The sequence below is a fragment of the Castanea sativa genome, chromosome 11 (genome assembly GCF_040712315.1).
Source record: "Castanea sativa cultivar Marrone di Chiusa Pesio chromosome 11, ASM4071231v1".
Taxonomy (NCBI): domain Eukaryota; kingdom Viridiplantae; phylum Streptophyta; class Magnoliopsida; order Fagales; family Fagaceae; genus Castanea; species Castanea sativa.
This window is the reverse complement of record NC_134023.1, coordinates 35,237,184-35,251,099: the sequence shown is the minus strand read 5'-3', so window position 1 is coordinate 35,251,099 and position 13,916 is coordinate 35,237,184. Positions and strand designations below refer to the sequence as shown.

The following is a 13,916-nucleotide window of genomic DNA, read 5'->3' as shown; positions in this document are numbered from 1 at the left end:
ATGGTTATAAATATTAAAAAGTTGTGATTTCTGTGTTCATACAAAAAAATGGTAGGTTTAGGGATAAGTTTGGGTCATTTTGTACTATTCACGGGTATTTTAATTGTTTTGGTCTAAACTGGGGTTATTTGAAAGATTTTTGATGTATTTTGATAATTTTAGAGGTTTGAAAAGTATTTTGATTTTTTTTAGTGATTTTTCGGGTAATTTTAGTGATTTTGGAAATTTCAAGGGTATTTGGGTCATTAGGACTTTAGAGGGGTTTTTTGTGTGTGTCATTTTTAGTTGTTTTGAGGGCCATTTTAAACATTTTATTGTTTACGGAGTATCTTGGTAATCTTAGAGGTATTGAAGGTACATCTACTAAGATGAAATAGCCAATCACCAATGAATATAATGAAATTATTAACTTATAGTCTAGGATGTCCTTACTTAATTCAGCAAATGAGTGTCGATTTGAGTGGAAAACATAAAAATCTCAATTATTTATTCACTAAGCACCTCAAGTAAATTTGAGTGCCGATTTCAATGGAAAACATAAAAATCTCAATTATTTATTCACTAAGCACCTCAAGTAAGTTTGAGTGTCGATTTCAATGGAAAACATAAAAATCTCAATTATCTATTCACTTATAATTCTTAATGATTAGTTTTTATTATTATTTTATCCATAAATTTGTGTAGGTTGAACCTACAAAATTGCGTACATTTTTTTGAATAATTATATAAGTTATATGTACAAAATTGTGTACGTTCATTGAAAAATAATTTACATTTTTTTTTTTTTGCAAAATTGTTAATGTGGGATGTAGAAATTTAATAAAGTAACAGTGCCACGTGTCATATTTGATGCCGAGGAGGCTAAGGTAATTCCGAGAAGACCATACCCTCGGATGGCAAGGCCAGGGAGGCGAGCCTTGGCCACATCGATGACACATTACTAGAGGAGGTCGCACTACAGATGAAGGGTTTCAGAAAGAGGGTTAGTTTTGGCATGTCTAAAGGGATGGTAGCTGCCATCACATTTATTGCACCCCACCAAACTCTCTGGCCGCATTTATGTGGAGAAGACCCCTGAATAGTGCTATCTTGGTTGCCGCAACTCACAAAAGATTTGGGGAAGCATCTGATGGGACAAGCACTCGAGTAGTGGCTTACATGATCAACAAATGGAGGGCCAAGACCGAGGGAAAGAGACTATATAATGTAAGAAATCCTCTAGGAGTTGGGAGATCATTTGAAAATCTGTGGAGAAAACACTGTAACAACAATAATTGAAATTGTAACCAAGTCTAAAAGGAATATATTCAAGAAATACTCTCCTCGAACTTTGCCGAGGAAGGATTTCTTTGCATAAAACTTGTTTTTTCTTTACTTTCTTACCATCTTTAAACTGTTGTGAGCGTTGTACAATTCATTGAAGCCTAGTTTTTAGCCCACTCTCTACAAATTCATTATTTTGAGCTCTTTGGGCCTTAATCCTATTGCTTCCTGGGCCTAGGATCCAAATCTCGCCCTTACAGTTAAGTTCAATAAATAGAATTGTGTGCTTTCTATGAAAAATTGTGTAGAATAAATATACAAGATTATGTAATTTTTTTGAAAAATTGTGTATATTCAATATACAAAATTTTATACATTCTTTACAACATTGTGTAGGTTGAACGTTCAGAATTGTTTATATTCTTTAAAAAATTGTTTTAAAAAATTGTGAATATTGAATACACATAATCATGTAAATTGTTTGAAAAGTTGTTTATGTTTAATGTGCAAAATTGTTTATATCTTTGAGAAATTGTGTACGTTGAATCTATGGAAATTTGTACATTCTTTGAGAAAATTTGTACATTGTATATAACAAATGTGCACATTATTTGAGAAATTGTGTACGTTCAATGTATTGAACTATGTACATTTTCTGAGAAACTGTGTACGTTCAATATACAGAATTGTGAATATTCTTTGCAAAATTTTGTATGTTGAATATATAGAATAATTTATATTTTAAAAAAATCATGTACATTTAATGTAAAAAATTGTGTACATTCTTTGAAAAATGGTGTACCCTGAATATATAGAATTGTGTCAATTCTTTGAAAGTTTGTGTACATTGAATATAAACAATTGTTTATGTTGAATATACAAAGTTGTTTACATTCTTTACAACCTTACACTTTCAGTAATTTGTGAAGAAAAATGTTCACGTATTAAAAAATTGTGTACGTAAAATATATAAAACAGAGTTTATTTTTTGAAAAATTATGTACATTAAATAATTAGAATTGTGTGCATTCTTTGAAAAATTATGTACACTAAATATATTGAATTGTGTATATTCTTTGAAAAATTATGTACGTTGAATATACATAATTGTGTGCTTTTTTTGATGGTTTGGATATTGAATATGTTAGGATTTGTGCCCTTAAATCCTATTGTATGATACTATGTATGACATTATGTTTTGATTAATAAAGTTGTTTTATTATTATCTAAAATAATGGTAACATGAATATTTGGACATTATCATATAGTCCATGAGATGTATAGTATATGATTTATGTGATTTAGTAACAAAAGATATTAATCACAATTTCTTTGTAAACTTAGAATTGTAGTTCGTAGTTGATGATGAAATTGGGTATTTCATCTGCGAAGACTATAACATATCAACTAAAATGATTTGTCTTGATCATGGAAGTGGAGATTTCTAGTTGATATGTGTGGGAGCCCGAGGACCAGGGTGAAAGCCCGAGGATCATAGATGGAAGCCCAGGGAACAAGGACAAAGATCTGAATACCAAAGATGAAGTTCAAGGATTCGGGAACCCGAAGACGGGAGAGTGTGATGGCCGGAAAAAGTACAAGGCATAAAGTGATGGTATATGACAAAGACATTGAAAACATCATGTTTAAGGGTAGGTTGCTGTGGACGCCGCATTGAATGCTCTGTACCAAGCTTTTTGGCCGCATTAAATGGGGAACACCAGCTTTATCAGTAGCATTGATGTGGAGGTGACCTGAATAGTGCAAATTACAGCTAAGGAACTTCTTTCCATTACTGACTACAAGCAAGTGTACAAATGTCAGCAAAGGAAGATAGTTAGGTGAAAGATGAAGGGCTGAGATCACGAAGACAGGGAGTATAAATAGGGACAAAGGTGGCTAAGAGAGGGGGGAGGAAAAAGCAAAAGAAGAGAGCATGGAAATAGGATATTGATAATTGAACGAACCAGGATTTTCTGGAGTGACTATGTTAAAGAGTGATTGTCAAACTAGGATCCTCAAGAGGACACTGTCCTTTATTATAACGTTCCTTCTCTACAAATTCATTGTTATGGGCCTGGGTTTTCGATCAGTGTTTGATTCTCGATCCTCACAATTGGCGCCGTCTGTGGGAACAACAAAGCAGGAGTTCTGTCTTGAGGATAAATGGCGGATGCAAGCTAAGAAAGGGAAGAGTCGGTTGGTTCACAGAGGGAGAACCAATCCATAAGCATGCAATGAAGAAACAGAAGGCAACGCACCCCAAGTGTGGTGGTGGAATCGAATCATAGTGATCGTGCGGGACGAGGAAGGTCACATACTAGGGATCAAGTTTCTTATGATGATGAGTTGCAGAAGATGCAGTCAAAGATAGATTATTTACGTGAAAGGCTTAAACGACAAAGGAATGATCGGCGAAGTCCCTCATTCTCGTCCAGTGATAGTTCTGAGGAGGGACAAGGTAGGGATGATCATGAGGTGTCTAGGTCCTCTCCTGGTGAATCCTATCTTACTTCCTCTCTATGGGAAAATCTAAGAAAGGGGAAGGAAAACCAGTCAGGGGATGGTCATATCAAGGCACGGGAAATGATGCTATGAGTAAGGTTTTGAGGCAAATTTCTAAATCTCCTTTCGTAAATGGATAAACAAGGCAAAAATCCCTTATAGGTTCTCTCAACCCATGTTTACTATCTATAATGGTAGACTGATCCGGTGGAACATGTTAGTCATTTTAATCAAAAAATGGCAGTACGTTCGAATAATGAAGTTTTGATGTGCAAGATGTTTCCTTCCAGCCTTGGGCCGGTAGCCATGAAGTGGTTTGACGCATTGGAAGAGGGGTCCATAAGGTCATTTGAAGAGTTGACGAGGGCGTTTGGGGCTAGATTCATAACGTGCAGTAGGGTCCCTAAACCTTCAGATGCATTATTATCCATGGCAATGAGGGAAGGAGAGACTCTTAAAGCTTATTCAGATCGGTACTGGGAAACCTATAATGAAATGGATGGAGATGTTGAGGATGTGGCTGTAAGGACGTTTAAGGTGGGGCTCCTTACTGAACACTGTCTACGGAAGTCCTTGATAATGAAAGCTACTGTAAACATGCGTCAACTTATGGATCGCATAGATAAGTATAAACGAGTTGAGGAGGATCAGATTCAAGGCAAGGGTAAAGCAAAAGTTTTTCCGGAGAGAAAAGATCCTCGGGGTATGGGGTATTAAGGTAATCGTCCTAGGCGAGATTTCCCAGTTTCTTCATCGCCAGTAGGGGCTCATTTGGTTAATTCATTGTTTAAAGAACCAGTACATCAAATACTGGAGAAGATACGGGGTGAGCCTTATTTCAGATGGCCTAATAAAATGAGTGGAGATGCATCCCAAAGAAACCAGAGTTTGCATTGTCATTATCACCAGGATAAGGGACATACCACAGAAGAATGTAGGACGTTGCGTGATCATTTGAATCAGTTGGCCAGGGCGGGGAAGCTTAATCATTTCTTATCTCAGCCGGAAGGGAAATTCGAGCGTCAAGGGGTGGGACAACACCATGGAAATTCGCCCCGACCAGCATTGGGTACCATTAATGTAATTTTGGCAAAGCCGGGGAGAGAGCTTGGGATGTCTTCCAGGATCCTATCTATGTGGGGTGGTCTGAGGGATGAGGCTGCGAGAAGGGGCAATCATATGGATAAAAGGGTGAAGTTATTAGTAACCCCCGTCTTGGGTTTTTCTAAAAAGGATAAGGAGGGAACAAGCCAACCGCATGATGATGCTTTAGTGGTAACTATTCGGATTGGGGGGTATGATGTGAAACGGGTATTGGTTGATGATGGAAGTGGAGCAGAGATTATGTATCCCGATTTATTTAATGGGTTGAATTTGAAAACTGAGGACCTAGAAAAGTATGACTCACCATTAGTAGGCTTTGATGGGAAGCCGGTGATGCCGCAGGGAATGATTAGATTGCCCGTGCAGATTGAGGACGAGGAGGTCCAGGTCAACTTCATAGTGGTAAAGCCTATTCACCCTACACGGCCATATTGGTTAGGCCATGGCTACATGCCATGGGTGCGGTTTCATCCACTTTACATGTAAAAGTTAAGTATCCCATTCGGGGAAAGGTGAGAGTGTTGCATGGTAGTCAGTTAGTGGCCAGACAGTGTGTGATGTCCGCGGTTATTAGAATAACTGAGAATTCAGAGGTAGGGGCAACTCAAGAAACTTTATAGCAATTAAAGAAACCTACCTTGGGAAAGGACGCTGACTTGGATGGAGAGTCGATTGAAGAGCTTGACAGGGTATTTATAGGAGGGGATAAGGAGAGGTACTTCCAGGTGGGATCCCAGTTGCCAATATTGGAAAAAACGGAGCTGATTAAGTTCCTAGAGGCTAATATTGATGTTTTTGCATGGACGACGTATGATGTCCCGGGGGTTGACCCCGAGTTTATTTGTCACCAACTGAACGTTAGTCCTGAGGCAATGCCCCGCAAACAACCTCCTCGGCGTGCGTCTCAGGATCATGCCGAGGCTGTAAAGGAAGAGGTCAATAAATTAAAGCAAGCTGGGGCCATTAAAGAGATTTTTTTATCCTAAATGGCTTGCCAACACTGTGGCGGTCAAAAAGAAGAACGGAAAGTGGAGAGTTTGTGTGGATTTCACCGATCTGAACAAGGTATGTCCAAAGGATCCTTTTCCTATTCCGAGGATTGATCAACTAGTGGATGCTACCGTTGGGCATCCTAGGATGAGCTTCCTGGACACTTTTCAAGGTTATCATCAGATACCTTTGTCATTAGCTGACCAGGAGAAGATAGCCTTTCGTACTCCTAATGGCAATTATCATTACCGAGTAATGCCTTTTGGTCTCAAGAATGCAGGATCTACTTATCAGAGAATGGTAACCAGAATGTTTGAGTTGCACTTGGGGCGTAATATGGAAGCTTATATTGATGACATGGTGATTAAGACCAAAAGGGTAGAAGACCATTTAATAGATTTGGAAGAAACCTTCTCGGTCTTAAGGAGGCACAAGCTACGTCTAAATGCTTCTAAGTGTTCTTTTGGGGTGAGTTCAGGAAAGTTTCTTAGTTATATGATAACCCATCGTGGAATTGAGGTTAATCCCGATCAAATTAAGGCTATCATGAGCTTACATCCTTCTCGGAATCCCAAGGAAGTACAGAAGCTGACAGGTATGGCGGCAGCATTGAATCGGTTCATTTCTCGATTTGCGGACAGGTGTCGGCCTTTCTATTAACTCTTACATAAGTGGAAAGATTTTCAATGGACTGATGAATGTGATCTCGCCTTTGAAGATTTAAAGCACTATTTGGCAAGACCGCCGATATTATCTAGACCTGAGAAGGAGGAAGTGTTGTACGCTTATTTGGCAATCACAGATTATGTTGTTAGTCTGGTCCTCGTACGGAATGATGACGGAACTCAAAAGCCCGTATACTATATTAGTAAATCTTTGCAGGAGGCAGAAAAACGTTATTTACCTTTAGAAAAGGCCGTGCTTGCCTTAGTGCATGCAACAAGAAAACTTCCACATTATTTTCAGGCCCACACAGTGATAGTACTAACTCAATTGCCTTTACAAGCTCTCATGAGAAAATCTGATTACACTGGCCGAGTGGCAAAATGGGGAACGAGGCTTGGAGCCTATGATGTTAAGTATATGCCCCGGACAGCTATCAAAGGACAGGTTCTCGCCGATTTTGTAGTAGAGTTTACAGAGGGTAGCGTTAAGAAAGAAGAAGTAATGTTGACAGTGATGTCTACTGAGCCCGTTAAGGTTCTTCATTGGGAAGTTTATACAGATGGGGCAGCTAACCGAAAAGGAGCAGGAGTTGGGATTGTGTTGATTACTCCTGAGAAGTTGATTATGGAGAAATCTCTAAGGCTGGGATTTATAGCTACTAACAATGAAGCCGAGTATGAAGCTCTTTTGGCAGGAGCTCAGATGGTCAAGCAATTGGGGGGAGAGGTGGTAGACTTCTATTGTGATTTTCGACTAATTGTGGGACAAGTTAATGGGGAATTTGAAGCTAGAAATGAAAGAATGCAAAAGTATCTCCACAGGGTGAAATGTGCTTTAAACATGTTTAAGAGTGTTAAGGTGAGACAAATCCCTAGAGGACAAAATGCCCATGCTGACTCATTAGCCATGTTGGCTACGTCCTTAGGGTCGAAGCTTCCACGTGTCGTGATGGTAGAAGATTTGATGATTTCTAGTCTCGCCAACGTCCCGGCAATTGGAGTTCATAGCATTCATGTGGGGCCGAGTTGGATGGACCCGATTGTTAACTTTTTAAAACATGGTATCTTGCCCGAAGACAAAGTGGAAGCAGAAAAAGTACGAAGAAGTGTTTCCCGTTATTGGCTCTCAGAAGAGCAGAGGTTATACAAACGTTCTTATTCAGGACCCTATCTATTATGCTTACATCCTGATGTCGTGGAGCCTATGCTGGAAGAGTTGCATGAAGGCATATGTGGAAGTCATACTGGAGGGAGGTCCTTAGCTCACAGGGCCATAACCCAGGGATATTGGTGGCCAAATATGCAGAAAACTTCCCAAGAATATGTAAAAAAATGAGACCAGTGTCAAAGGTTTGCGCCAAACATTCATTAACTAGGAGGAGTCTTAAATCCGTTATCCAGTCCATGGCCGTTTGCTCAATGGGGCTTAAACATTGTCGGACATTTTCCTCGGGCGGTTGGTAATAGAAGATGGCTCCTTGTCGGCACAGATTATTTTACTAAATGGGTAGAGGCTGAACCATTAGCTAATATTAGGGATGCGGATGCTAAAAGGTTCATCTGGAAGAATATTGTGACTCGTTTTGGAATCCCACATACTTTGATCTCAGATAATGGACTGCAATTTGATAGCAAAGCTTTCCGACAGTATTGCGGGGATCTAGGAATAAGAAATGGGTATTCAACGCCGGCATATCCTCAAGGAAATGGCCAAGCCGAGGCCACTAATAAGGTCATTCTGTCTGATTTGAAGAAGAGGTTAGATGATGCTAAAGGGAGATGGGTAGAGGAGTTGCCTTATGTGTTATGGACTTATCGTACTACTCCCCGTAGGTCAATTGGAGAGACACCCTTCTCAATGACATACGGGATGGAGGCAATAATCCCTTTGGAGTCCGGCTTCCCCACCTTGAAATCTGAACAGTACAGTGTTAAGGGAAACTGTCACCTGTTGCTTAATAATCTTGATACCATAGAGGAAAGAAGGGAAGTAGCCAGCGTGAGGATGGCCAATTACCAACAGAAGCTCAAACAAACCTATGATAAGGGGGTGAAGCTGAGGCCCTTCATGCCAGGAGATTTGGTTTTGAGAAAAGTAGTAAGCACAACAAGGAATCCTGCCTGGGGCAAGTTGGGACCTAACTGGGAAGTTCCATATAGAATCACGTCTGTAGCAGGTATTGGGGCTTATCGCTTGGAGGACTTAGATGAAAAAGCAGTCCTTCGCCCCTGGAATGTAAATAATTTACGACGTTATTATTATTGAATATAAGGTCCCTTTTTGTGTAAATTGTAACCTTGTCTTATTTTCTTAAGTTCATATTACTTTCTTGACATATCATGGCAATAAAATCTTCTAAGTGTTAAGCTGAACTTAGCCTTTGTTCGGCTCCTCGGGCCATAAGTCTAAGGAAAGTTAACACGGTGGAAAAGTCTTCTCAATGTTAAGCTGAACTTAGCCTTTGTTCGGCTCCTCGGGCCACAAGTCTAAGGAAAATTAACACGGTGGAAAAATCTTCTAAGTGTTAAGCTGAACTTAGCCTTTGTTCGGCTTCCCAGGCTACAAGTTTAAGGAAAATTAACATGGTGGAAAAATCTTCTAAGTGTTAAGTTGAACTTAGCCTTTGTTCGGCTCCTCGGGCCACAAGTTTAAGGAAAATTAACACGGTGGAAAAGTCTTCTAAGTGTTAAGCTGAACTTAGCTTTTGTTTGGCTCCTTGGGCCACAAGTGTAAGGAAAATTAATACAGTGGAAAAATCTTCTAAGTGTTAAGCTAAACTTAGCCTTTGTTCGGCTCTTCGGGCCACAAGTCTAAGGAAAATTAACACAGTGAGAAAATCTTCTAAGTGTTAAGCTGAACTTAGCTTTTGGTCGGCTTCCCAGGCCACAAGTCTAAGGAAAATTAACACTAAAATCTGGCTCCTCGGGCCACAAGTCTAAGGAGAATTCACGTAGGGGCAAACAGTTTCTTAGGCCATAAGCCTACGACAAATGAACATAGTGGCGAAAGTTTCTAAGTAATATATAAAAAGCTATGGCTGGTTGCGTTATAATGTTATGAGATAATACAGTAAAAAAAAAAAAAAACAGAAACAAGTTTGCGCTGATATGACGAACCATCTGGGTTAATAACATACAATTCATTAATAGTTTAGAACGAACATGTCACAAAATGAATTAAAAAAAAAAACCATCAACATCCATAGGTGTCAACATTACGGGATCATTCTAGATGGGAACAAAATTTTTTTGCCTTAAGCTAAAAACTTAAGCTGCGGGTTGTTTTTTTGTGGGGTCACTTTTCTCGGGGTCTTTGTCCTTCTTCTTTCTTTTGGAGGGCACTACCTCAACCACGTCTTCGTCAGTCCCCACGGCTACGATGTCAGTTGTAGGTGGCGAGGTTCCCTTTTTTCCTTTGCCTTTGGCAGGAGTGGAGGAAGGATCAGGGTGTGGGCTGATTGTTGAAGCAGGAGGGACAGTGCTAGAGTCAACTGGAGGTTTGGGAGGAGTGGGGGCCAATTGTAAGGCGGAGGGGTAATATACTCTGTCTGGGGTTCAAAGCTCAGATTCAACAGATATTCTCACGGCATCCAAGGCCTGGCCCCACACTTCAAGGCAAAAGGCACGGGTAACATCTTTGAGTTGAGCGGTAACACTCTCAGCTGTTTTCTTCATGTCGGCGTCATAGGCTGCTTGCTCGGCCACAGTTTTTTCCTTCTCTTTTTCCTCTAGTTGTTTTTGTGTCTGTTTTAATTCCACCACGGCAAGCACCAATCTGTTTTGGGCTTTTTTCTGAGCCTTCAGGGCACTAGTCGCTTGGGTTTCATAGCTTTGAAGGGCAGACTCAGCATTCTTATAAGCTTTCTCAGCCTCGAATAGTTGGAAGAGGGCATCTTTTAGTTTCTGCTCAGCTTCAGCTTGGGCTTGTGCTGCTGCTTCCTGCGCATTCTCTGCCTTCCTTGCTAGGTCTAAGGAATGGTCCACCCATTCTTCGGCCATAAAGGCAGTCTGAACAGCCTGTGAAGCATAGAGATAGTAAGAGCAATGATAATGCAAAGGATGTATGTGTAAAACAAAGTCACTGGTGTTAACCTATTAATTGGTACCTTGGCTAAGTCTTGTTTTAAAGATAGAAAGACCTCTTTTTTTTTTAAGGTTCGCAGTTCAACCATGTCAGCAGGTAAACATAATGCCTGTTCCAAACATCCTGCTACTAAGCTTGAGCTGCCTTTTGTGGGGTCCCTTAAGTTAGCATCGTCAAGTACTGGACTACCTGAGCTTAGAGTGAAGATAGGTCTCCATATTGACGCTCTTTTAACCTGGTCCTCGCTCGTATCTTTGGAAGTCCTCGTGTGGGTGGATTTTTTTTGCTGCCCTTTTCCTGCCCGAGGCTCTTTGGTGGGTGGCTCAACAGTTTCCCCCTCTTTGGTCTCCTCGGAGTGTTTTCCTTCTTGGACGCGTTTCCTCTTCTTGTCTACAACTTCAATAGGCGAGGTACGAGGTACTGATGAAGTAGCCGGCCGATGAGGTACTACTATGGCTGGGGAGGAATCTCCAGCGTGGGCTTTCAGTAAAGCAAGAATATCAGGCTCTTTCTTTTGGAAACCCATAATGGAGGAATTGGGAGCGTCCGAGCGGTAGAAGACTTCAAAGTCTTTTTCTGTTACCTCGGGATAAAGGGGCTCGGGTGTAGTCTCCTTATCCTCGTCTTCGGGGGGAATAGGAGGTTCTTGTGAGGAGATAAGTCTGGCTACTAGGGGTGCGGGAAGTTGGGCGTCTTGAGTTCTTGTTAGAGGAGGCTCGGTTAACAAGAACCCTGGTATGGCCACGTCAATCCTTGCTAAACGCAAATCTTTAGCTCGGATAACGTTTTTCGGGCTTTGAAAACGCTTAGTGGAGGGTTTGTAGCCGATAATGACGTGTGCTGCTCTAAGCTGACCGTCTTTGTGTAGGAATATTTCCGATCTGAGGATCCTGTTCAAATCTGTAAAATTTACCAAGTGTTTGTCAGGGGCTGTATGATATTCGTCTGTAAAATATATATATATATATATATATATATATATATCTTTAAGAAAATTTAATAAAGAAAAAACTATAAGATAAAGGAAAGTGAATAAAAATCCCAAGAAACGCTTTGGTCATTGGGAACCCTACCTGGCTCCCCTTCTTGGGTGGGGCAATGTAACCCATCGTACCAATTCCCTGAGACAATAAGAAAGTCCTCGTCCATGCCCTTGCTTGAGTCAGGCAGGCAGGAGATTAATCTAAATATGGGAACTCTACACTTCATATAGTATTTGGTTTTTTCCCCTTTTTGGCAATTGTACACCCAATTTACATCATGCCAAGAAAGGTTAGTACCCATTTTACGGTTTATGGCATCTACACACCCTAAGATCCTAAGGACATTGGGTGAGCATTGAGTTGGGGTCAATCTATAATTTAAAAGAAAATCCCGAGTTACCCTCCCTATAGGAATTTCCATTCCACCTTCAATGAAGGCAATCATCGGAATTATCACTGACTCGGGAGGTCGTGGTAGGACTAACCACTCTCCCTCCTCACAATGTTGAATATCAACATCGGCGGGAATTCTATATTGGGCTTTAAAATTCACCCTTGCCTCATTAGTTTTCCCTAATTTAGCGTATCGACCCATTAAGGTTTGCAAGATGAATAAAGAAAAAATAATTAGCGAAGAAAGGTTAATGAGAAAACTAACACACCTCTAAGTGAATGCTAAAGTGCTCCTCAGGAGGTTCTTTTCCTTCAAAATAGTCAAAATGAACTCTAGCCAGCTTTAGGTCCTGTTTATATAGAGGTAAAAGCACGCGGTAACTTTCCCGCTCATAATTAAGAGGAAGATCTAGACCGTACATAGTTGATCGAGCCGCAGAACATGAGGAGACAGGGAGCCGCCTGACACCATAAATGGCTGAACGTGGATTCCGAAGCATCAGGAGCACGTCATGGGAAGTGAAAAGACGTTAGCACGTGGGAAAGCAAGGGGCACGTGGATAATCATTTTATGAAATTAAAACTCGACTGTTAATTCGGAATTACCAGCCTAATTTTTAAGGGGCTATTGTGGGAGCTCGAGGACTAGGGTGAAAGCCCGAGGATCATAGATGGAAGCCCAGGGAACAAGGATAAAGATCTGAATACCAAAGATGAAGTTCAAGGATTCGGGAACCCGAAGACGGGAGAGTGTGATGGCCGGGAAAAGTACAAGGCATAAAGTGATGGTATATGACAAAGACATTGAAAACATCGTGTTTAAGGGTAGGCTGCCGTGGACGCCGCATTGAATGCTTTGCACCAAGCTTTTTAGCCGCACTAAATGGGGAACACCGGCTTTATCAGTAGCATTGATGTGGAGGTGACCTGAATAGTGCAAATTACAGCTAAGGAACTTCTTTCCATTACCGACTACAAGCAAGTGTACAAATGTCAGCAAATGAAGATAGTTAGGTGAGAGATGAAGGGCTGAGATCACGAAGACAGGAAGTATAAATAGGGACAAAGGTGGCTAAGAGAGGGGGGAGGAAAAAGCAAAAGAAGAGAGCATGGAAAGAGGATATTGATAATTGAACGAACCAAGATTTTCTGGAGTGACTATATAGGTTAAAGAGTGATTGTCAAACTAGGATCCACAAGAGGACACTGTCCTTTATTGTAACATTCCTTTTCTACAAATTCATTGTTGTGGGCTTGGGTTTTTGATTAGTGTTTGATTCTCGGTCCTCACAATATGTTTTACGAGTTAAGACATATTGAACTAGACTGCTATGAGATTTATTATTCTCTTAACGATTGTCAAATGAATAATAAATCTCATGACTTCTATTTACATGAACTCTTAATCCTGAGAGAATAATAAACCTGATCATGAGGTGTAGGTTGCTTTGATATATCAGGAGTGAGATCTAAAGTTACGATCAAAACCTCATGTTGGACAGCCACATTTAGTGTTGATGGAACATATATTCTTAAGATGGAATTCATAATCTCTTAACGGAGGTATAAAATATTCTCTTGAGATAAGTTTAATGGGTTTGGTTATTTAGAGTGTTAGGCCTAACCACTTTAGTAAGGAATTACTAAAGTATATATTTATGAAATTGGATTTCATAAATATATGATGAATAACTTAAAGGATTAAACTGAGTACTCAAGGTTTAAGATGTAGTAATCTTCAAAGTGATAGTCTACATTCATGACTTTGTATTACTACGAATATTTTATGAAGGAGTTGCATGTACAATAAAGTCTTGGGATATAATTTATTAATAAGGCTTAGAGTGAAATTATATTTATATAGTGGTATTAAATATAATTAATGGTAATTTTAGAGTTGTCAAAAGTTGACAGAAAAGCTCAAGGGGG

The 13,916-nt window shown here is 40.2% G+C and overlaps 1 protein-coding gene across 1 annotated transcript; it reads left to right on the top strand.

The window, feature by feature from the left end:
• Positions 1–4,005: 4,005 nt before the first annotated feature.
• Positions 4,006–4,485, top strand: LOC142616408 (uncharacterized). The gene has a single exon (XM_075789269.1). It carries the CDS (start codon positions 4,006–4,008, stop codon positions 4,483–4,485), a length of 480 nt encoding a protein of 159 aa, XP_075645384.1.
• The last annotated feature ends 9,431 nt before the right edge of the window (positions 4,486–13,916 follow it).